Source organism: Sinocyclocheilus grahami, unplaced genomic scaffold (assembly GCF_001515645.1).
Source record: "Sinocyclocheilus grahami isolate Dianchi unplaced genomic scaffold, SAMN03320097.WGS_v1.1 scaffold88.1, whole genome shotgun sequence".
NCBI classification, from domain to species: domain Eukaryota; kingdom Metazoa; phylum Chordata; class Actinopteri; order Cypriniformes; family Cyprinidae; genus Sinocyclocheilus; species Sinocyclocheilus grahami.
In genome coordinates, this window is record NW_015505267.1 from 397,596 (window position 1) to 419,992 (window position 22,397).

The window sequence follows — 22,397 nt, forward strand, 5'->3', positions numbered from 1 at the left end:
TGAAAATTAGCAGTTTTTATCTGATTGGCTAGCATTATGCAACTTCCTGTGAAACCAAGTTGTGTTTACAAGGTACTAATGAATGCTTTTGTGGAAAATCTAACGACTAGACTAAGAAAACTGAAATATCCACAAGCCGAATTGCATATTCTGTTTTAAATCATCTGTATTTTTGTACAGACAGAAATTCTAAGCACATTTTCTGCCAATTTCTATCCATTTTCTCTAAAAACCATCTGCAGAAACTGTTGCTTTTTTCCTTAGTCATTAATTGTTGTAGGGTGACAAATTTGAATTAAAATTGCCCCTAAATGACACACAAAAAAAAAAAAACTGGTCGGTGATCACTTTCAATGTATAAGTCAGATTTGGCGGTTCTAGACTAGAATAAACTGCAAAGTGGACCAGAGAGCCGATAGACTGACTGCATGTATGCTTTGTGGATTTGGCAACCCTAGAATGCATTGTAATTATTACAATTTTATTAAAATGTCATCGTATATTGTACTGTTTCATTCAGTATTTGTATGCGCTATGTTTTTGTGTTTACTAGAGTAGCGCTTGTTAGCTTAGCAACATGCTAAAGTCAAATTCTTTTGAAGTCAACCTGAGTATTAGGGTGTGGTCATATTTAATGTTGTTCTGTGAATTTCCGCAAATGTCTTCTGTTTTCTTGCAAATCATCTGCGGAAACTGTTGTATTGTTTTGTTTTTTTTCCACAGCTATCTATTGTTGTAGTATAATCATTTGCAATAAAAGGTAGTTGATCACTTTAAATGTTGATTTTCGAATCTAAGTTGTCAGTTCTAGACTAGAATAAACTGCAAAGTGGACCAGATAGTCTAAAGTCTGACTGCGTGTATCCTTTGTGGATTTAGAATTAGGATTTTATTTAATCCGATATTTATAACGCGGTTTGTTTTGTGTTATTTATAGTATCCACTTATTAGTTTAGCAACAAGCATTTTTTTTGTTAGTTTTTTTTGGCTAAATTTTGTGGGCAAAATCCAGCAATTTCAATTCAGTTTCCATTTCTGAATGGATGCTGCCTAAGTAGACAGCAAGGCAGCTCACTACATTATCTGTGGAGAGTTCAAGAGACTCCAGGCAAACCGGTATGCAGGATATAGCAGTGATCCCTGTGTGTCTGCCGTGCAGATCCTGTGTTTGATGCTGGAGTACAACATCATAGAGAACAAGGACACTCAGCTACAGATCATCTCCACCCTGGAGAGCACCCAGGTCGGCCTGCGCATGTACGAGCAGCTGTGCGACAGACAGAGGGAGCTTAAAGAACTGGTGAGTGCACAAACCAATTTCACAAATCAACACCGAGACGTTTTCACTGCCACGCACACGCTGCTTCTTGCCGAGCTCTGACTTTTAGTTTAACGCAGTGCTCCCATTAACACAAAAAGACAGAAGTGACCCATTTACGTATACAGTGCTGACTCTCAAGCGCCACCTGATGTTTAAACTAAAAACTGCAGCACTAGTAATATCTCTTTCTCTCCGTTTAGCAAAGAAAAGGCGGCCCTACTCGACTCACTCTGCCATCTAAATCGACGGTGAGTGTGTTTGCATAAATTAAAATGTATTTGCTTGCATCCATGCTGCTGTTTTCCTAGTAAAACACAACCAAAAATCCTTCCTCGAGGCTTTTTCCTCACATTTTTTTTACTCTAGGATGCCGACTTGGCTCGTCTGCTGAGCTCCGGTTCCTTCGGCAATCTGGAGAACCTCAGCTTGGCGTTCACCAACGTCACCAGTGCCTGTGCTGAACAGCTCATCAAACTGCCATCCCTCAAACAGCTTAACCTGTGGTCCACCCAGGTCTGTTTTCTTCTGCTCATTCCATTCTCAGTCCCATAGTCAAAGAGAATCTCCACTATGTGCCGATATACATATGCTATATGCTGATTTGGTACACAAACACTTTTTTTTAGGATTCTATGATGAATAGAAAGTTCAAAACAACAGCAATAGGAATCTTTTGTGAAGTATCTTTACTGTTACTTTTGATCAACTGAATGCATCCTTGCTGAATAGAAGTATTAATTTCTTTAATAAAAACCTGTTTTATTGACTTGATTTATGTTTTCGCTGTGCTTTAGTTTGGAGATGCTGGGCTCCGTTTGCTTTCGGAGCATCTGGCCTGTCTGCAGGTTTTGAACTTGTGTGAGACTCCAGTCACGGATGCTGGCCTGCTCTCCCTCAGCTGTAAGAACGCATTTACATAAATAGTATATCCAGCTACTTTCATTCTGAACTGTTAAAAAAAAAACAGCTGTTTCTGAATTTAAAATGATTAGATTTATTTTCTAGCCTCTTGGTCTACAACAGTTCGTAGCTATTTGTGAAGCTTGAGGTTTCTTAAAAGGATAGTTAATCCAAAAATGACAATTCTGTCATGTCATTCCAGACCAGTAGGACTGACTTTCTTTCTTCCATGGAGCACAAAAGGAGAACACAATGTCAGAACTTCTGTTTTTCATATACCGTGACAAAAGTGGATGGTGATTTATACTGTCAAGCTTCAAAGAATCATAAAATATGACTCATGCACTATAGTCCAAGTCTTTTGAAGCCATAGTCATTGTTCAAGAATAATCTTTCTCTCCACTCTAGATCTCAAATGTCATTCGCGACATTTTACCATGTCACAATCATTCAGATAACATGCAAGAACTAGTGGTTTTTGCCATCAGTGATGTCAGACCTGCTCCCACCTCCACTTTAATGGTGCTCTTTTTGGAGCTTAGCCATATAAACAACCATCTACTTGTTGTTTGGCTATAAAATTATGGCATAACTTAAGTTTTAAAAAATTAAGTATTTAAACTATCCATTTAACAAAAAAAGTGGTTTATTTTCAGTGTGAAGAGCATTTAGTGTTTGTCCCGACACATTTATGGTTTATTTTAATTAACATGTAGGATCATTATAATTAATATTGCAACTTTTCCTTGCAGCAATGAAAAGCCTGTGCAGCCTGAATATGAACAGTACTAAACTCACAGCGGACACATATGAAGACCTGAAGGTAAGAGGATGATGACTCTAGCAGACCCTCAGACTGCTAGGATTGAAACTTGAATTTAAAGATGAAGTGTCATTAAAAACGAGTTAAATGTTTCTCACTATTTCCTAAATGTTTGGGGTCAGTAAGATTTTTTTTATTTTTTAATTTTTACAAAAAAATCTAATTCAAGTTAATGCTGTTCTTTTAAACTTTATATTAATCAAAGAATCCTGAAAAAATGTATTACAGCTTCCACAACAATTTTAAGCAGCACGGCTGTTTTTAACATTGATAATAAAAATAAATGATTACTAAGATATTACAAACATTTTTGAAGAATCATGTGACACTGAAGACTGGAGTAATGGCTGCTGAAAATTCAGCTTTGCATCACAGGAAAATAGAAAACAATTTTAAAATTGTAATAGTATTTCACAACATCACTGTTTTTTTTTTTTTACAGTATTTTTGATCAGATAAATGCAGCCTTGGTGAGCATAAGATACTACTTTAAAAAACATTAAAAAATCAAACTGACCCCAAACTTTTGATTAATAAAGTTGTTCATAGTTTGAGTTTCCCCAAAAATGTAAATACTGCTATTCAGTGGTGCTTTCAAAACATTGAAGCATTACAACCAACACAAAACAGCCACATTGACTTGACCAATGGCCCGAGTTTAGGGGCGTTGTTATCTTGTTTGGCTGGCCAATAGCAGATGAGGGAGTGTTCAGGAAACCAGTATCAACAGTCTCTACTTTTCCAATACAGTTTGGTGACTCTAATGGTTCAGAAATTACACACTTCACCTTTAACTCTTATAATCTTATCATTTTTTAATGTTATTTACACAAGCAGGACATGTTCCTGGTTCAGTCAATCAATCGTAGCCATGACAGAGAGGAATAATAAGAATCATAGGGCTGATAGGAATGTTGTTCCAGGAACAACAAAGGATGTTAAACCAGGAGCATGCTACATTAAACGTTTCATTATCTAAACCTCTCCATCTCTGGTCCTGCCCACAGGCCAAACTACCCAATCTAAAGGAAGTGGATGTTCGCTACACAGAGGCGTGGTGAACACGATGCTCGAGGAGATTTATAGACAGGAAATTGCCGACACATCACCTGAACACAACATAATCAAGAAGCAAGGACTGTGTTTATAGGAACATCATTCAAACGACAAGGACCTTCTGATAATATCATAAATGCTCAAGAATCATCTAGTGTCTCATCCGAGGATGCTCTTCGCAGCGGCATCAAAATGCAAGAATATGTCCCGTGACATCATCAAACAGCACAGGAACCTTTCTAACGACATCACCAGGGGACTCTTTCCTCTGTCTCGTTCTCGCCTTTATCTCGGACCCTTCAGAGGAACCGTGTCCCTCGTCTTAACCCATAACTGGCGTCTCTTTTTGTCCCCCGGAAGACATCAGACCACCTGGATACATTTCCCCTGTGGTACCAGCGTCTGGTGAAGGCCTGAATATTTCCGAGCCACATTCCAGTACAGTTTTGATATCACTTCCTGCGTGGAAAGCCAATTTCCACTTATTTTTAGTTTTTTCTTGTTACATGTGTGCTTGGTCCTCTCGGTTCAGAGTCCATAATTTTTGCATCCTCACAGAGATTTCTGGTGTAAAATGTGTCTGTTAACAATGTTCACGTTCATCTCTATATCTCTATCGCTCTGAAAATCTTTTTTTTATCAACTTGAATAAGCATATTTTTCCATACACTGCTTTCATATACGTGTGTGTTTGTAAAGAAAATCGACGTATCCCCATTTTTAATGCGGACATTTCTGGGGCTTCGCTCAAAAAAAAAATTCCTTTCCCTTCCTCTGCTCTCTTCTTTTTTTTTTAGCCACATTGTACAGTGTAATTTTAATTTCACACCCGTATTTAAGAGAACATCGTCCAGGAAGTAGTCTGGGACTACTTTGTATTTATGAGCCCCTCTTTCTCGTCCTATTTTCTTTTATTAAGTTCTTTTGTCAAGCATACTGAACCAAGATGGTGCCTAAAACATTTTCTGTAAAGATTGCATCACCTAGCAACGTCAGCTTAGTTGTACATAGATACATTATGTACTTTTAAACCGATTAATAGGCTTTATTATTCTCTGTAAACTTCACCTCTAGTGGTCGATAGGAGTCCACCATGATTGTCCTGCCACAACGGTTGACAATGTTCCGCATATTTATATCAAATCGAGCCAAGATTTGTGCTATGTTCATAACGGCTTATGCAGTTTAAACTTTTTATATTTAATTTTCTTGCTTTTCTGAATGAATGATGAAGTGACATGACATGTGACATGATCAGCGTCTCTCCAAACGTATAGATTATGACCATTGTAATTAGTTACAGTCAATATCTTGACTAGTAGAAAAACTAGATGGATCTTGTAAAAAAAAAAAAAAAGACAGCCTGAAATAAACCGTTCAATTTGCCGTCTTAACTTAAATTGAGTTTTTCTTATGTTTACAAAGGCGTGTCTGTCTCTACTCCCACTTTGAACTATATCCAGATAGAGTTGCTGCCCCGTCCATGTGGCCGGTCTCGAAAGTAGCAGTTTTAGGTTCTAGATTTTGTGTGTGCGTTTGATTTCACACAGATACAGATGCCGTCCAGAGGGGGGCGTTCAGTACTGGGTGCCATAATGGCACCAACACGAGTTCTGCCATCTTGCATATTTACAAACTGTATAATGTACATATGAGTGTATATAATTTCCCATTTCTCTTTCTCTCAAGTTTTTGTTGCCTTTTTTGTTTTGTTTTTTTAGATGTGTGCATAAGGTCACCTATTTTTGTTCCCTTTCCTGCCCCCAGACCAAGTGCACTGTCATTGTTTTTTTGTTTGTTTGTTTGTTTGTTTTTTTGACTGTATGATAAGTTTAATCCATTTTTGTTGCCTGTTTTGTTTCTCTTTTTGCATGTTTGCAATTTTATCATATAGATTTAAAATAAAGGATAAAATCACTAGCCCCCGTCAACCACTTACCTTAAGAATCAATATGTGTTTCTAAAAGTGAAAGATGGACAGAGTTAGTGTGTGTGTGTGTGTGTGTGTGTGCGCGATGTGAAGGTATGGATTGTACTGGGAGTGTGTTCTGAAGTTGCGTTCGTGAGTGGACTAGAAACTGTGCCATTCTGTACACTGGTGAAACTCAAGCTGTGGTAAGGTACATTGTAATGGTCTTCAGTCCTAAAAGCAGACCATTTTTCTCTGTGGCAGGAAGGATTCAGGGGGCTGGGTTTCCCCCAGCCTTCATTTTGTTAAGAAATCATAATAAAAGCCATCTCTTTGAGACGATGGCTAATCTGTTGAAGTTGAAATCCAGTTTATACTTAAGTCAACTGTTTCCGGATTTATTTGTAATATCCTGTGGAACTCGCTGTGCTATTTGTGTTTCCAATGTCTCCTTATCATGTTATGTCTCATTAATTTCAGCTTTTTTATTTTTGTTGAAAAGCGCTTTTTGCGATGTTGCATTGAGACGGAGTCTTAATATGATGTGGGTGGGGGTCCCTGCAGCACAGTCGTGTACATACAGAATACATTTCCCATGACTCCTGGAGTTTTTGCAGATACAACTGCTGCCCTTATTTCTTCTGTGTTTTTCTGCTTCTAGCTACAGCTGGGTTGCTGCTGCTGCTCTGTGGCTGTTGTAATGAGAACACAACCTTCAACAGGAAAATAAGCCTAATATGTGAACCAGTTTCAATCAAAATAAACTGTCTGTGAATATGTTTAAAATAGAAAGCTTTCAAAGCTTTTTTTTATTGGCGCGTTTATTCACTAGTTTAGTCATTTGCTTCAAAACTATTTTTTTCATTTTTGAAAATGCACTCTTTGTATTATTTTGATAACAATGATACAGTAGAGAGAAAAGGAAATTCTCATCATCATGAACCCAAAACATGAGCATGTGAACAAATATACACATTTATATGTAATACAAATATACACAGTTTATTTAGATCTTGTTCAGTGTCGCAGTAACTGCTCTGCAGTCCTTTCGATTTATTTCCACAGTGTTCCAGAATCTGGAATGTATCTTCCAAACAACAAGACCAGGACTGAACCACATGCTTTTCACCATATTCGCATTGATACATCTGCTAGTTTCGTGTGGTTAAGGCGGTTTACACCTGTAAACAAAGATTTTTCATTACTGACTGGAATGAGGAAATAGTAATATTTTAAATTGGGCTTTTATTTGTTTTTGGTGGTGTTACTGCTTTCATATCAGCAGTCTCGAGGTTAATGTACATTAATCTAAAAAAAAAAAGGTCCCTCACCTCCACCTGCTCTGCATGCACCAGAAGAGATGAAAGCTCCAGGTTTTCACTAAACCTGTTCTTCAGTGGGACAGACCGATACCCTAATAAAAAGAAAAGAATGTCCAGAAGAGAAATGCAACAGCTCAAGAGACCCTTTTAGATTTTAATACAGAGGCACTATTTTTCTTTTGAAGCAATATTATGAAAGTATTAAAACTGATCTCCGGTTCTGGGGATTGTGGTTTGATGAAAAGTGAAGTTAAATCATAAAAATTGAAATAAGACACTCACTAAACCTTTTACCTTCATGTCTTGTAGCCATTAACTGACATTATATTAAAATATTATCTTATACTAAAATAAATCTCAGGGAGTACTTGCAGAGCCCTGCGCATCACATGCATACAAAAATATATGTACTGTGGCCACAGATTATGAATTTGTTTGCTCATTTTAGTTCAATCATAGCCACGATTTACTTTATCTAATTTTAGTGAAATTACGGCCATGAATTCCTTCCCACGACTACTACTACAATTGTGGCCATGCACACTACTAATTCATTCCCTCATTTTAGTAAATCATGGCAACATTGTACTAAGTCATTCCCTTGTTTTAATTAAATCGGCAAATTAGTACAATGTGACCACGATTTATTGTAGTAATGGAACAAATTAGTAGTGTGGCCACAATTTACTAAAACGAGGGATGAATTCTTAATTCATACCCAGGATTTAACTAAAACGAAATAATACATTCTTGTGGCTAAGATATCCCCCCCTCCTATATATTAGTGAAGAAAGTTCACTAAAATAAGAATGGAATATTTACAAGGCATATTATATATTTTGGGGCTCAGATCTGTTGGATGGATTTACCTTGACGAATACCTCTAATAGGAAAAGTGGCCTGTGCAAGAAACTTCGCATCAGAGAATGTGTCCTCCTCAAAAACCATAAAGCGCAGGAAGGCCAGGTCTGGCTCATCTACTTTAAAGCATTTGGGTGGATTCATTTGACCCAGCCACACTGGATTCAGTCCGTTGTCCTCTGCAAAGAAACCAACATTCTTCACTACTGTAATCTAAATTCTAATTCCTCTCTCCCTAACTTTCTTCCAGTATCCTTACTGAAGAGAGTAGTCTTGAAACTGTAGTCGTCTACTTGAGCTCCTGTGTATGGCCACAGCTCAACCTGCACAAAAGGACTGACAATGTGGTCTGGATTGGGCAGATGCCTGGCTGCCATCACCTGCAGGAAACCCAAGAAAATGACTAATAGTTTTGACAAAACTGTACCACACAAATGCGGCTAGTTCACCCCAAAACAAGCATCTGCCATGTCATTCAAAACATGTAAAACCTTAAAAAATGTAAATGTCTTTCTTCTGTAGAACACAAAAGATAATCTTTTCCACATAATGAATTTAACTGGAGACTGTCAAGCAACAAAATGACAATTTCTCATATTTTAGTCTACAAATTCACAAGCCATACAGATTTGGAATGACATCAAGGTGAGCAAATAATTACTTTTTACTTCAATTACTTTAATTTACAATGCATTCCTATTACTTTAACATTCTAGAACTCAATAAAAGGTTGAACTGACTCAACTGCAGTTTCAAGCAAATAAGAGTTATTTACTCTGATTCTGATGGTTTGTTTAGCAGGCTTCTTCTTGGTTGGATCTCGCATCCACTCTGGTTTAAGCACGTAACCCGTGCCTCCATTCAGACTGAAGAGAGCACCGTTTAGCTGCATGAATTTATCTGAAGAGAGATGACATTTAGGTTAAGATTTATTAGACACGTTTATTGGAGAGCAGTTCTGAAGTTTAACACTCTACAGCAGACATTAGTGTAAACTCTTCTTCGAAGGTCAAGTACAGTTATAGTTTTAAGAGAGGCTTGCTGAGAAAGTTGGGCAAAGTCGAGATGTTTATAGCAGTCATATCACCCTGTAGTCCCAGGCTGGTTGCCCACTGAAGCTAAGCAGGGCTGAGCCTGGTCAGTACCTGGATGGGAGACCTCCTGGGAAAACTAGGTTGCTGCTGGAAGAGGTGTTAGTGAGGCCAGCAGGGGGTGCTCACCCTGTGGTCTGTGTGGGTCCTAACGCCCCAGTGTAGTGACGGGGACACTATACTGTCAACAAGCACCATCCTTTGGATGAGACGTTAAACCGAGGTCCTGACTCTCTGTGGTCATTAAAAAAATCCCAGGATGTCTTTCGAAAAGAGTAGAGGTGTGACCTCGGCATCCTGGCCAAATTTGCCCATTGGCCTCTGATCATCATGGCCTCCTAACAATCCCCATATCTGCTAATTGGCTTCATCACTCTGTCTCCTCTCCACCAATAAGCTGGTGTGTGGTGAGTGGTGGGCGTTCTGGTGCACTATGGCTGCCGTCGCATCATCCAGGTGGATGCTGCACACTGGTGGTGGATGAGGAGATACCCCCTGACAATGTAAAGCACTTTGAGTGCTTAGAAAAGCGCTATATAAATGTAATGAATTATTATAGCTAACTTATGTAAATAATGAATAAAAATAGCACATATGGGTTAATGGCACAAGGATTTGAAGAGAACTATTTTTTCTGCTTGGATAGCTATCTGGTCATTAAAGGAATAGTTAGAAAATTTGCTCACTCTCAGGCCATTGCAATGCTAAAGTTTTTTTAAAAACTGTCCTAATGAAGAAGCAAATTCTTCTTGATCTTGGATTAAATTTTCAGCTAATTTAAATTTTTTGGTTAACTATTTCTTTAAACGTGTAAATGATTGAAAGCAATGGTCATGATGCATACTTAATGTGATTGCTAAACGCATTTGGTTGTTCAGGCCTGATACGGAAACTTAATTCCTTCCAAACAGAAAATCTTAACATAGCTCTCTGTCGCCCCCTTGAGTACTGAGATTTTACTACCACAAACAAGTGGTTTTTATTTTATTTTATGTCATTATTATTCATTATACAATTATTCAGCAAGTACACATATTCATCAAAAGTGACAGTAAAGACATTCATAATGCTACAAAATATTTTTTATTTCAAATAAATGCTTTTCTTTGAGCTATTCATCAAATAATGAAGCCTTGGTGAGCTTATAGTGGTCATGTGATGCAATTTCTAATTTTTCCTTTCTCTTTGGAGTGTTACAAGCTCTTGGTGCATAATCAAAGACATTTTGGTTTTCAAAGATATCAAAGATCTGTAAAGTTGCAAAGACTAAAGTCTCAAATCCAAAGAGATATTCTTTATAAAAGTTAAGAGTCAACCACGCCTACCTAATACGGCTCATTCTAACACGCCCCCACATATCTACGTCACGATGTGGGAAGATTTGCATAACACCGCCCAAATGTTCACGCAAAGAAAGAAGGCGTAACTTTGATTATCGCTGTAGTATTGTTGCTGCTGCCGCCGCCATGTCGTGGAGGTGCTGTGTGTTTCATTGTGAAAGTGAAACTACTTTGTTTGGTCTTCCAAAAGAGGACACAACTAGAAATCAGTGGTTAAGTTGTATTTACAACACTGTTCCGGAACAGTTCAACCCAAATATTCAGATGTGTGCAGCACACTTTATGGAGGACGAGGACTGTTTCCTGGGAGAGTAGCCTACAATGCCGATGTTCTGACAAGTAATGCTACCTATCAGATTATGCTACCAACACTGTATTTATCCTACTGTACGGGTAGGTTTAGGGTTGGGGTAGGTTACATGTTAATAAAGCCTCACACCTTATTAATATCATGCTGGAAGCAAAATCTGATAGGTAGCACTTTTCGCTATCAAATTATGCTACCATCTGTTTTAATGGGAGGTAGCAAAATCTGACAGGGTAGCACAAATCGTCAGAACACCGGTGTCTGTTTCTATAAAGTGGGGCAATTCCAACTTTGCAAGTTATAATCAGTAATTATGTCCCCACTGGATGCAACAAATGCTTCGTTTGTAATGGGTTTTAATGTTTTTTCTCATCGTGCCGGGACACGGCATCACAGTATGGTAAGGGGCATAACATTTCTGTGATGCGCTTGAGGTATTCGGCCAATCACAACGCACTGGATAGCTGGCCAATCAGAGCACACCTCGCTTTTCAGACCGATGAGCTTTGTAAAAATCGACGCTTTTCAGAAAGGCGGGGCATAGAGGAGAAATAATAATGTACATTATGTGGAAAATAATGTGTTTTTTTAACCTTAAACCGCATAAACACATTTCATTACACCAAATACACAAAATAAGGTTCTTTTTAGCAACATCATATGACCCCTTTAAGATACTACATGTAACATTTTCTCTTCTTTCACTTACCAGCAGTTTGGAAGTTGAGAGCTACCATTTGGCAGCCTAGTTTCCATGAAGGACAAGGGTCAAAGTTAGAGGAATCAACTCGCCCACTGCAGGGATACACACGGGTCAGCGCTTTGCGGTTATACTCCAGAATAATGTCTGACTTCTCCACAGCGGTTTCATTCCCCTCTTTTGGAACCATGTTATCCGGAACGGAACGCACCTCTTTGTAGTTGTAATTTTCTGAGAGGTCATAAAAGTGCAGAATGGAATAATAAATGGAATGAAATGTCAGATTCACTTACCTCAAAACATTTCTGGAATGTTTTGAACGTGGCCTTGAAATTTTTTGTTTAATGCTGATGTGTATGATAAAGTACAGCTGCTTTTCATTTTAGTTAGTTCCACATTTTTTTGTTTCATTTGTGTAATTTTCTGTAAATTACGTACCAAAAGTCTTTTTCTTGATAGATTGGCAGTATACCACCATGTCTGACATCTCAACAGCTATATTGGTTTTTGACTCCATTTCTGCTCTTCTCTATTTCGAGAAGTAAGGGAGATATTGTCAGTGCATAGATATTTACAGGAACTATTGGTCATCAAACATGTAGAAATATAGAGAGAAAGATACACTATTGATAATCAAGCACAATAACAGATATTGAATGTGAGTTAGTGAGGAAAGAAAGACAAACAGAAACAAACCGCTTTCCCCAAACTCTGCTCGTTTTGGATGATGTTCAGAAGCACTTGGTACCATTCGTCCACCTGCTCCACGATCTCACACGTGAACTCAATTAGCTTCAAATTCTCCCTATTCAAAAGGGTCACAACGAGGGGCCTGGCATGCTTGGCTTTGCATGCTGAGGAGAACCCATTAAAATCAACAAGGAAGAGAGTTTTAAAGTTTTATATTTTGTAAATCGAGGGGAGATTTTTTCATAGAGCATTGATTATTGAAAATAATGAGAATAATCTTATTGGTGAGATTTGATATGCATGTCACAGCTTAGCTTAGTTTCTAGTCTTAGTGTGTATGTGTACAAAACATATTCACACAAGTGGCAAAACAATCTTACCAACAGTACACTTTGAGATGTCCACCACACCTTTACACTGGTCGCCTAGAGGATTGTCTTTAGCAACCTGAAAGAATCACTGAGCTCAAATCAGTTTATACATATACATACAGTATGTACTTTTTTCCGTTATATATATATATATATATATATATATATGAAGAGTTCAGATGCAAAAGCCTCTAAGTGCCATCTGAAATTTTCTTCTAAAATTAGCATTTTTATCAAGCTCCTATGCTTAGGTTCAGTAATTTTACTTTAGTGGCAAAGTATAGGTCCTTTTCTATGCCATTAAAGTTAAATAAATTAGCATAACTATAGGAGCCTGATAAAAATGTAAATTTTAGATGAAAATTTCAGACGTCACTTAGAGGCTTTTGCATCTGAACTCTTCAAATTCATATTAAATACATAATGACTTTATTAAATATATGCAATGACTTTAAATCAATTATTTAAATGAATTATTAGTAAATTAATAAAATTAGTATGAATTAGTAAATGCATGAAGTCAGAATTCCTTATATATGATAATAAAACATTTAAACAACTCAAACAACAAATAAAACAACAACAAATTAAAAATATGTGTGTGTGTGTGTGTGTGTGTTTAAAATTTTATAAAGCAGTAAATATTGATAATATATTTACAATTTTACATACAATTATATACATTATATTTTAAATATTATATACTATATATATTAAATATATATTCTATATTTTACATGAAATATATATATAGTAAAATCAATTATTTGAATTAATTATCTTTAATATTTTAGATATAAGATAGCTGACTTCATGCATCTATTAAAATAAAAAAATTAAATATCTTTATATTTAATCTTTATCTTTATCTTAAATATGTTAAATATCTTTTTTTAAATGGCTGCGAAATGATGCCACTTGGTGTGATATTTTGTGATCTAATACAATGAAATTAATATATTTTAAGAGTGTTTTAAATTGTAGAATATTATAAACTTACACTAAATTTCCCAATACTTTTGGGAAATCTGACCATTGACCACTGTACGTGTAAAACAAATATTTGCCCCATCATACTTACCTCACTGTACTGTTCTCTGTCACATGTTGAGATATCCACCTGCAAAGACAAAATGATACAAAACTACAGTTTAGAGATGGTCACAATTATTGTATCTCTTTTAGGTTCTGTGGCTAATTTGTTTCTCTTATCTATTCTCTCTTCTCTCACCATACAGAAGCGCTCCACTAACTGTGGTGTTACAGGGTAGCGTAGTTTTGTCTTGCCGTAGAAAAGCTCGTCACGAAAACAGCTAACCAGGTCCTCAAGGCTACCAAACTCGTAAGCATCTACCAACACATACTTGCTGTTGTATTTGTAAATCAGATAATGTTCGACATCCCCGTCAACTCTGAGTAACAAATAAATAAATAAAAATACATACTGAGACGAAAGTAAGTGTCTGTTAGGAGTACAGTAAAGAAATGAAAAGGAAAAAAACTGAGGAACCTGATGGAAAGGGTAAAGGTGTCAGGCTCTTCTCTTTGTCTGACGAGGAAGGCTCCATCTCGAGGGATCCTCAGAAGATAGTCTTCTGCTTCGGCTTGACTCAGGTTACTGTAAAACCACCTAAATATGACAACACAAGTTTGTGTCCAGATATTTCTAGTTTCAGTGACAGAAAAATGATCTGTCATTGGAATTTGTATGTACTGTATATGAGTAAGTGTTTAAATTTGAAATTCATCTTTTCTTCTTACCCTATTTGGTGGTAAGGCACAAAATTGAGCCGAGGCAGGAAACCATTGAGGCGCAGATTGAATCTATCATACTTGATTGGATTACGTGTGTAATACTTGATCAAGGCACACATACTAGGAAAGCGCTGCTTGCTTGTCAAGTAGAAGTACCATTGACCATTTTCTGAGGAACAGAAAATTCTGTAGTGCTGAATTCTCCCGCTCGTCCTACAGAGAGCACACAGAATATTATTATATCGACATTTTCTTTCGCATGATTTGTCTTTGTGAATATAAGATGTAAGCCTCATGCTAAACATTTGTCCAATGCCAATGTAAAATAAATAAAAAGTTGGTAATCTACCAACCAAAAGAGTAAAGAGTAAGAAAATCCACAAACCACAATATTAACAGTGTGAGGAAAATTTTAACATGTGAAATGAAAATTAATTTAGGAAAGAGCTTCAAACCTTTTTTCTGAAAGAATTTTCAAAAAGAGAATAGTGAAAGGCTGGGCAGAGTAAGTACCAGAGGGAGATACTGTAGATTCTGATGAACGTTTCACTCTCTCGGACCAGGAAGGTTCCATCTTTTCCATCCCTCCCTTTGCAGAAATCACGCAAGAGTTTTTCAGCGGTCATTCTGCCCTCAGCCAACGGTCCATGAAACCAGGGCTCTGACAGGTGCAGCTCTGAGTCGTCCTGAATGTTTCAGAAAGAAGAGTTCACAAGCAAATGTGAAAGTGCATAAAAAGCTTCTGAAAGTGGTTTGTCTTCCCATGACCTAAACTGACTTTTTAACAAAGACAACGAGTCATTTACCTCAGGACTGTCTTCCTCCAACTTCTCTTCAGAATAGTATAGCTTATTATCTGAGATCACACAGTCATGCCTGTAAAACCTCTAGATTGAAAATATATAAATGATCATCTATGAATAAGTCATTATTATGACTATGAATAAGTAACAGCAAAAAAATAAATTTAAAGCACCTTATCTATTGGATCCCAGATGCAAAGCTCTCCTTCCTTCTCCACAACACGGTTTTCTTTAGCTTTTCTTATCTGCTTTGAAATATGAGAAATTATGAAATTACCTAAAGCTGCCTCCTAAAACTTCAATCAGATCCTTTTAATTTGACACACTGTTGGCAGAACAGTGTGATGGAGAAAATCAGTTTGATATGGAAAATAAAAATGTATCACAGAAAGACAGATGTGTAAAACGTGCACCTTCTCCCTGTAAGTGTTTCCAATTTTCTTGAAGCTGTCTAATTTTCTTTTCACAGTTGTGTTTCCCCTTTCTTCCTCCAGCTGTTCAGAGCAAACAGAAAACTGACATATGATACATCAAAAAATGAATGCAAACATGTGCATTTATTCTGTTAGACATACGAATGAGGTCAGATGTTAAAAGAATCAGTCACTCAAAAACTTCCTGAAAATTTACTTCCAAGATGTTGCAACAGATTTAGAGAAATTTAGCATTAAATCACTTGCCTACTGATGGATCCTCTGCAGTGAATGGGTGCCATCAGAATGAGAGTCCAAACAGCTGATAAAAACATCACAATAATCCACAAGTAATCCGCATGGTTTATATAAACAAATTCATCCTTAAGACGTTTTCCACTGCAAACCTAAAATACCTCTATCCGTAATATTGCTTTCTCAAATGAAAAAGTTCTTGTCTGAATCAGTAGAGAAATATGCACAGATCAAACACAGTTTACAAGCAAAAACAGTCCAAAACATTTCTAAACAAATATGTCAGTGGATTTTGATGTGAGAGGATAACAGATCATGGACTTTTTCACTGGAGGAAGCAGGGGTGTGCGATATGTATCTTCTGCGATAATATCGTAATTGTTGTTGTGCGATTTGACATTATCGAATATTTTGCAAAAACATTCAAAACACCCCTACAGAGCGCACGCTTTCATTACATGAAGTCTAGACTAGCGAGTGCGCATTTAGAGTGCGTTCTTTCACTGCATGATTCAGTCTATTAAAATGCATTTAGAATGATCACAAAATTCAAAATATGGGGACAGAAAATGTATAATTTTATATAATTTCATATAGTTAATCAATATCACACGAAGAGTACCAAAAGTTACTGTGATTACAAATGTAATTTTTACAACAGTTCAATAAACAAGAAGTTAATTAAGAGACTTACGTTTTAGACACCATATTGCCTGTTTTTGCGCTATTTCGACAACAAAAATAATTCCAAACACAACCACAGCACTGTTTTGCGTCTCTGAGCAACATGCCGGTGTTTCGTTCCTGAATGAATCAACCGTTTAAATGATTCGTTTCAATCGCAATGACTCACTTATTAAGAGTGACTTGCTGCCACCTACTGGCGGTTTTAATTTTTTATTAAATATTTACGATTTTAATTAAAAAAGATAAATTTTGTTGATACTGATTTAATTTGCTTGGTAACAGCCCAAATGTCTTATTATTCTAATTCACTGATTAAATGTAAGAATTTGACTCAAAATATAACTTTTAGGAAAAATGGCTTCATAAAGGGAAAAAATGCCCAAAAAAGGTAAAAATCAATTTAAACATATTGGAAAAGATTAATTTCTATCAGTGTAAACTGACCATCACACAGAATATGAAGAATATCAAAAACTTTAGGAGTCAACTGTCCACGGCAGTCCTTAAGATACCAGCACAATAACACACTCAGCAAAATATCGTCTAATTATCATTATCGATAAAATCCCAGAAAATATCGAGATATAATTTTTTGTCAATATCGCACACCCTTAGGAGGAAGCGTTTTTATGGATTATGGACTTGTATTTTGGCCAGATGCAATGGTTTAAAGTTAAAATGCTTTAATCGTGGATTTGTTTCTTACAAACACACAGCTTTTTGCTTAACAAGAAGTTAATTGCTTGACTGGAGTCAATTACTTGTGGATTACTGTGATGTTTTTTATCAGTTGTTTGAACTCTCATTCTGACAGCACCCATTCACTGCAGAGGATCCACTGGTGAAACTCATCTACATCTTGGATGGCCTGTATATTTTCAGCAAATTTTAAGAGACCCATCATTGTTTTATGTTCACACTCACATACAAACGCAATGTGCTTCAGTGTTAACACAAAAATACTGTTTGTGACCATGTTCATATACTGTATGTCGGATTTGAAAAATAACAAACAATTAGAATTGCATGTAGTGTAAACAAAGCCTAAATTCCCCCAATGTAATGGACTTAATTAATATTTCATATTAGACATAAACAGAGTTTGGGTAGTTTGTTACATGAGTGAAAAAAGCAGTTGTTAACATTTTATATTTGTGGAAGGCATGTTTTGTGGATACCTTAATGGTGTGATTGCTCTCTTTTATTTTCTGGTGCTGTTGAAGAGAATAAACAGGGAATCATGCACTTTAACGATGATACTACAAAATGTATATTCCTAGTCTGCTACACACTGAAATCTTCATAAGTCATGTTACATTAGAGACTGAAGCAACTGAAGGAACAGTTTTTCCTACTAAATTTAGTTCAACCACGTCAGCTGACAAATTTGACTTTTTTTTCCCACCTTGATGATGATCTTGCCTTTCAGCTGGTTTGGTGAAGGTAGATCATCTGCTTCTGGTTCCAGCGGCTCAGTCAGGAGCTTATCTTGGAAAACATCTCGTAACATCTGAGCCATCATTTTCTGCTGCTTGATGTCACAGTGTTCTTCTATGGACAGCACCACAGGATACCTGCCAAAAGAGATGAAAATAAGATTGTTGAATGTTACATTTACATTGCACAATGATAATTGAATGTGTGTGTTGTTGATTACTAACTCAGATGTTATAAAAGCATGATCATTGATGGCCTTCACCACATCCTTAAACTTTATCTTGGAGGTCATGGTCCTTCCATGGTATATGACAGGTTCTTCTGGACCATTCCAGCAGTCCACTGCATTACACAAAACAGAATACATAATAACATAGGGCCCGATATCAAATAATAGGAATTATAACCATGCAATATAAAAGTTTTCTAAGCAAAACTGGTACGTTGTTCACTGACATTCAATACAGCGGCAACCCAGCCTCAGGCAGCGCACATAAGCTTCTGTTGAGGACTCACTGCGCAGTTGATCTCCAGTCAAATATCTGTGAATAAATGCAAAACACATGAAGTAGCACAGGAAGTTCATCATGAAGAGGAGAAGCTGCTGCATGTGTGTTAGGAGCATGAAGAACTGCAGCACTGACGTGTTGTGAGAAGAGTTGATCCAGTAGTGTGACAGAGGATTGTTCAGGTCCAGTGGGCAAATCTCAGAGAACTTCTCATCCCAAATAGAGTTCTCTTTGGAGAAGAGAAAACTGAGGAACTAGAAAGACAGAAACATTTTGAACTGATTTTCTGTTTTATAGATTTATTTCACGTGTTGACATCAAACTAAACAGATCTCTATAACTTGTACCTCTCCAACAGTAAGCTTTGGATCGTTGGTCTTCCTCATGGTGTCATCGATGAAGATGGTCATCATCTCCTGAACCCGGTTCAAATTTTTGGCCCAGGCCTCCTATGGTCAGAAAACAAATATACAGTTCATTTTCAAATTAAATATTTCTTTTCAACATTCATACTCAAAAAGAAATGTTTCTTGAGTAGCAAATCAGCATATTAGAATGATTTCTAAAGGATCATGTGACACTGGAACAATGGCTGCTGAAAATTCAGCTTTGCCATCAAAGGAATAAATTCCATTTTTAAATATATTAAAATAGAAAACATATTTCAGAATATTATTTGCTTTGGTGAGCATAAGATTCTTCATTCAAATACATAAAAAATCGCACAGACCCCAAACTTTTTCAGTAGGCTAGATGTATAAAAGATAAGATAATATTCAAGGAAGACGTTGATCTTACCTTCTGTCGATATAAAAGAAAGTTTTGAAAATCATAGAGGGGAACTATAGAAGATTCAGGACTATCAGTATTACTGCAGAGAAATACATATAAAAACAAATATAGTTTTCATAGTACACATATTTATAAAAAAAAAAAAATCAAGTAAAATTATCATGATATGGCTCCTTTAATTTTTTTTTACCTTATTATGAAAGCTGCAGGCCCCCTTTCAAACTCTTCTAGCAACTAATAACAAATAATAAAAATAAAAAATGAAAATTATCATTTGTAGTATTGAATGTTCCATTCAATACTACAAATAACACTGATAAATAATGGAACTGATACTCAAATAACAATGAAATACAATGAAACATTAAAAAATAAATAAACTGCACACTAACCATCTTCTGGTTTTCAAATATTAAAAAATTGTAGAATTTGTGAAACTGCTGAATATCCAGGGAATAATCTTTTGCTTCCGCCTCCTGAAAATACACTTGTGTTAAATGTGTTCAAAAAAACTACTTAGAGAGTAGATCATGTAAAATGCAAATCCCAACTCGCTTCAGATAAAAGCATCTGTAAATGCATAAATATAAATGGAGAATTCAATGTTTCACTATTATTTGTACCACAAATCTGTCCTCCAGAAAACGTCCACCTGGTACAGTGAAGTTCATCTGTGGCAAAAGAGACTTGAGCTCTTTCAGGGTGATGCTGAGAGAGAAACAATAATGAGCTGAGACAGAAACAAAAGTGAGACTGGTTGAGATGAAGGTGAAAGAGAAAAAGGAGAACCTGGTTTTCTTTGTTTGATCAACCGAGTACATCTGCTTCCTCAGCCAACTACAGTAGAGGGAAAAACAGAGAATGAAATGTTTGTTGATTTGTATTATGATTTATGGATACACAAGGTACACTATATGTATGTATGTATGTGTGTGTGTGTGTGTGTGTGTGTGTGTGTGTGTGTGTGTACCTCTCTATAATATCTGGTGTGTGAGCCATCAGTGTTTCTTGTCTGAGTAACTCTAGTCCTGTCAGCCATTTCTCTGCATCCTCCACTGAATCAGCTGTGGAACAGCAAAGGCTCTTACAGAATAAGCACAACAAGACTATCATATTGACAAAATGGTGAGATGGTCATGATTGTCCACCACACTGAGACTTGAAACCTCAGGGTGCTCCATTGGGAGCATTCTGGTAAGTGTACTATTGCTAGCATAGCTGTTTACCAGCATATGTTATGTTTTAGATGTTGGTGATGATACTGTACTGCTGTCCCTTTTTAGCTATAGCTTAACCAGCAAGACTTCTTTGGTCAACCAAAAAGACCAGCTTCATTAGTTAAGTTTTGCTGGTGGGAAATATGCATATGCTGTCATATTAACTAGCATGAACTAGCTTGGACAGCATTGTTATTATGGTTTGAAAGTTTGGGGTCAAGATTTCTGAACATTTTTGAAAGAAGTCTCTTATGCTCATCAAAGCTGCAATTGTTTAATCAAAAACAGTAAACACAGTAATATTCTGAAATATTATTACAATTTAAATAGCCATTTCTATTTTAATATATTTTAAAATGTAATTTATTCCTGTGATGGCAAAGCTGAATTTTCAGCAGCCATTGCTCCAGGCTTCAGTGTGACATGATCCTTCAGAAATCATTCTAATATGCTGATTTGGTGCTTAAGAAACATTTCTTATTCATTATTAATGTTGAAAACGGTTGTGTTGCTTAATATTTGTGTGGAAAACATTTTTAAAGGATTATTTAATAAATATAAAGTTCAATAGAACCGCGTTTATTTGTAATATACATCTTCTTTAGATTAATTTAATGCATCCTTGCTTAACAAAATGTATTTAAAAAATAAAATAAAATCTTACAGACCCCAAACCATTGAATGCTAGTATAGCTATAACAGTTGTTATATGCAAGCCTACTAAATAAGCATCTTGTTGCCTTATTGTGAACTTAAAATGTGTGAGGAACTTGTTACCTTTTAGACTCAGCGATTTTAAAATAAACTCTGATCCATAGAAGATGGTGAAACAGGTTTTGCTGTCCTGCTGGAGCTCTTTTTCAGATTGGCAAAAGATTCGTCGAAATTTACTTCCCCTGCTCTCATTAAATCGCTGGAAATCTTTGAAAGTCTCCCACTGGCGAACCTCCTTGAACTCAAAAATGTCCACTGCGAACACATAAACACAGATGTAGTAAAATACAAAACCGAATTTATAAGCTACAGTATATCATTAGTATTTCTTTGAATAAATACCAGTGCTTGCATAAGCATATCTTCTGGAAATTGAGGCCAGAATTAGTGCGTAAGTAGGAACTTAGGACCACTTTCTTAGACATTAGAGTAAAATAATATAACTGCTATTTTAAAAAGCATTCATTTATTGATTTGATTCAAGTCTACTTTCAAGGAAGCGACTTACACACTCTGACTATCCTGTCGTCAGAGCGTATCAAGGCCACCTGCATGCTCTCCATAATGACCTGGACAGTGAGTCTTTCAGCCCTCTGCTGATACACCATCATTTCAGTCCCCTTCTGCAGATGCCCAGTAACCCAACTCCTCTCATCCTCTATCAGCTCATGCCGCTCACTGCCGCCCACCATCACTGCATCTGACACACACAGAGTAAAGAGGCAGAGCTTTTTGCATCAGATTGCTTTACACTTTTATGTTTATCAAAACAAGAACTGTTAAAAGTTAAACGATGTATATTCAGACGCCCTTACCTTCCTGATTCTGTGCGCAAAGCAAACTGAGAAATGGAGTCTAGTGGTTATTCCCCAAACCAGTCTTGAGAAAAATCACATCCTGTGGCATAATCAGCTTTCTTATTTCCTATGATGAAAAGCAGGCATTTCCAGAGGACAAGAGAGGAAATACAATTATCTTCCCAAATCATTTTCATGAAAGTTACCTGTGAATTGGTTTAAAGTAAACCAAATTATTAAGTACAATAAATACCTGTATTTGAAATGCCACAAGCTCTATCTTCCTAATTCTATCTATAAAAAATGCTCTCAAGCAGAAATTGAAAA

General features: G+C 36.5%; 2 protein-coding genes across 2 annotated transcripts in view; one reads left to right on the forward strand and one right to left on the reverse strand.

The window, feature by feature from the left end:
* The window catches only part of cmip (c-Maf inducing protein), a 59,553-nt gene extending 54,433 nt beyond the window's left edge, over nucleotides 1–5,120 (forward strand). The window contains exons 16-21 of the mRNA XM_016274606.1: nucleotides 1,160–1,300; nucleotides 1,522–1,569; nucleotides 1,688–1,834; nucleotides 2,116–2,221; nucleotides 2,974–3,044; nucleotides 4,052–5,120. Coding sequence (XP_016130092.1) covers nucleotides 1,160–1,300; nucleotides 1,522–1,569; nucleotides 1,688–1,834; nucleotides 2,116–2,221; nucleotides 2,974–3,044; nucleotides 4,052–4,105 — 567 coding nt within the window. The 3' untranslated portion in view covers nucleotides 4,106–5,120. The remainder of the gene's footprint in view (nucleotides 1–1,159; nucleotides 1,301–1,521; nucleotides 1,570–1,687; nucleotides 1,835–2,115; nucleotides 2,222–2,973; nucleotides 3,045–4,051) is intronic.
* A 1,189-nt stretch (nucleotides 5,121–6,309) lies between these two features.
* On the reverse strand, nucleotides 6,310–21,965 carry LOC107587040 (1-phosphatidylinositol 4,5-bisphosphate phosphodiesterase gamma-2). Its single transcript, XM_016274644.1, has 31 exons — nucleotides 21,782–21,965; nucleotides 21,337–21,528; nucleotides 20,313–20,406; nucleotides 20,132–20,179; nucleotides 19,966–20,050; nucleotides 19,735–19,818; nucleotides 19,533–19,576; nucleotides 19,349–19,421; nucleotides 18,898–18,999; nucleotides 18,686–18,804; nucleotides 18,498–18,583; nucleotides 18,266–18,383; nucleotides 18,010–18,178; nucleotides 17,783–17,818; nucleotides 15,663–15,743; nucleotides 15,423–15,494; nucleotides 15,249–15,333; nucleotides 14,960–15,134; nucleotides 14,453–14,659; nucleotides 14,202–14,321; nucleotides 13,923–14,103; nucleotides 13,773–13,811; nucleotides 12,701–12,767; nucleotides 12,327–12,484; nucleotides 12,069–12,159; nucleotides 11,640–11,861; nucleotides 8,968–9,092; nucleotides 8,452–8,572; nucleotides 8,201–8,371; nucleotides 7,341–7,423; nucleotides 6,310–7,190 (listed from the first exon to the last, which is right to left on the reverse strand). Exons 1-31 carry the CDS (start codon nucleotides 21,963–21,965, stop codon nucleotides 7,185–7,187), a joined length of 3,438 nt encoding a protein of 1,145 aa, XP_016130130.1. The 3' UTR covers nucleotides 6,310–7,184.
* Nucleotides 21,966–22,397: the final 432 nt, after the last annotated feature.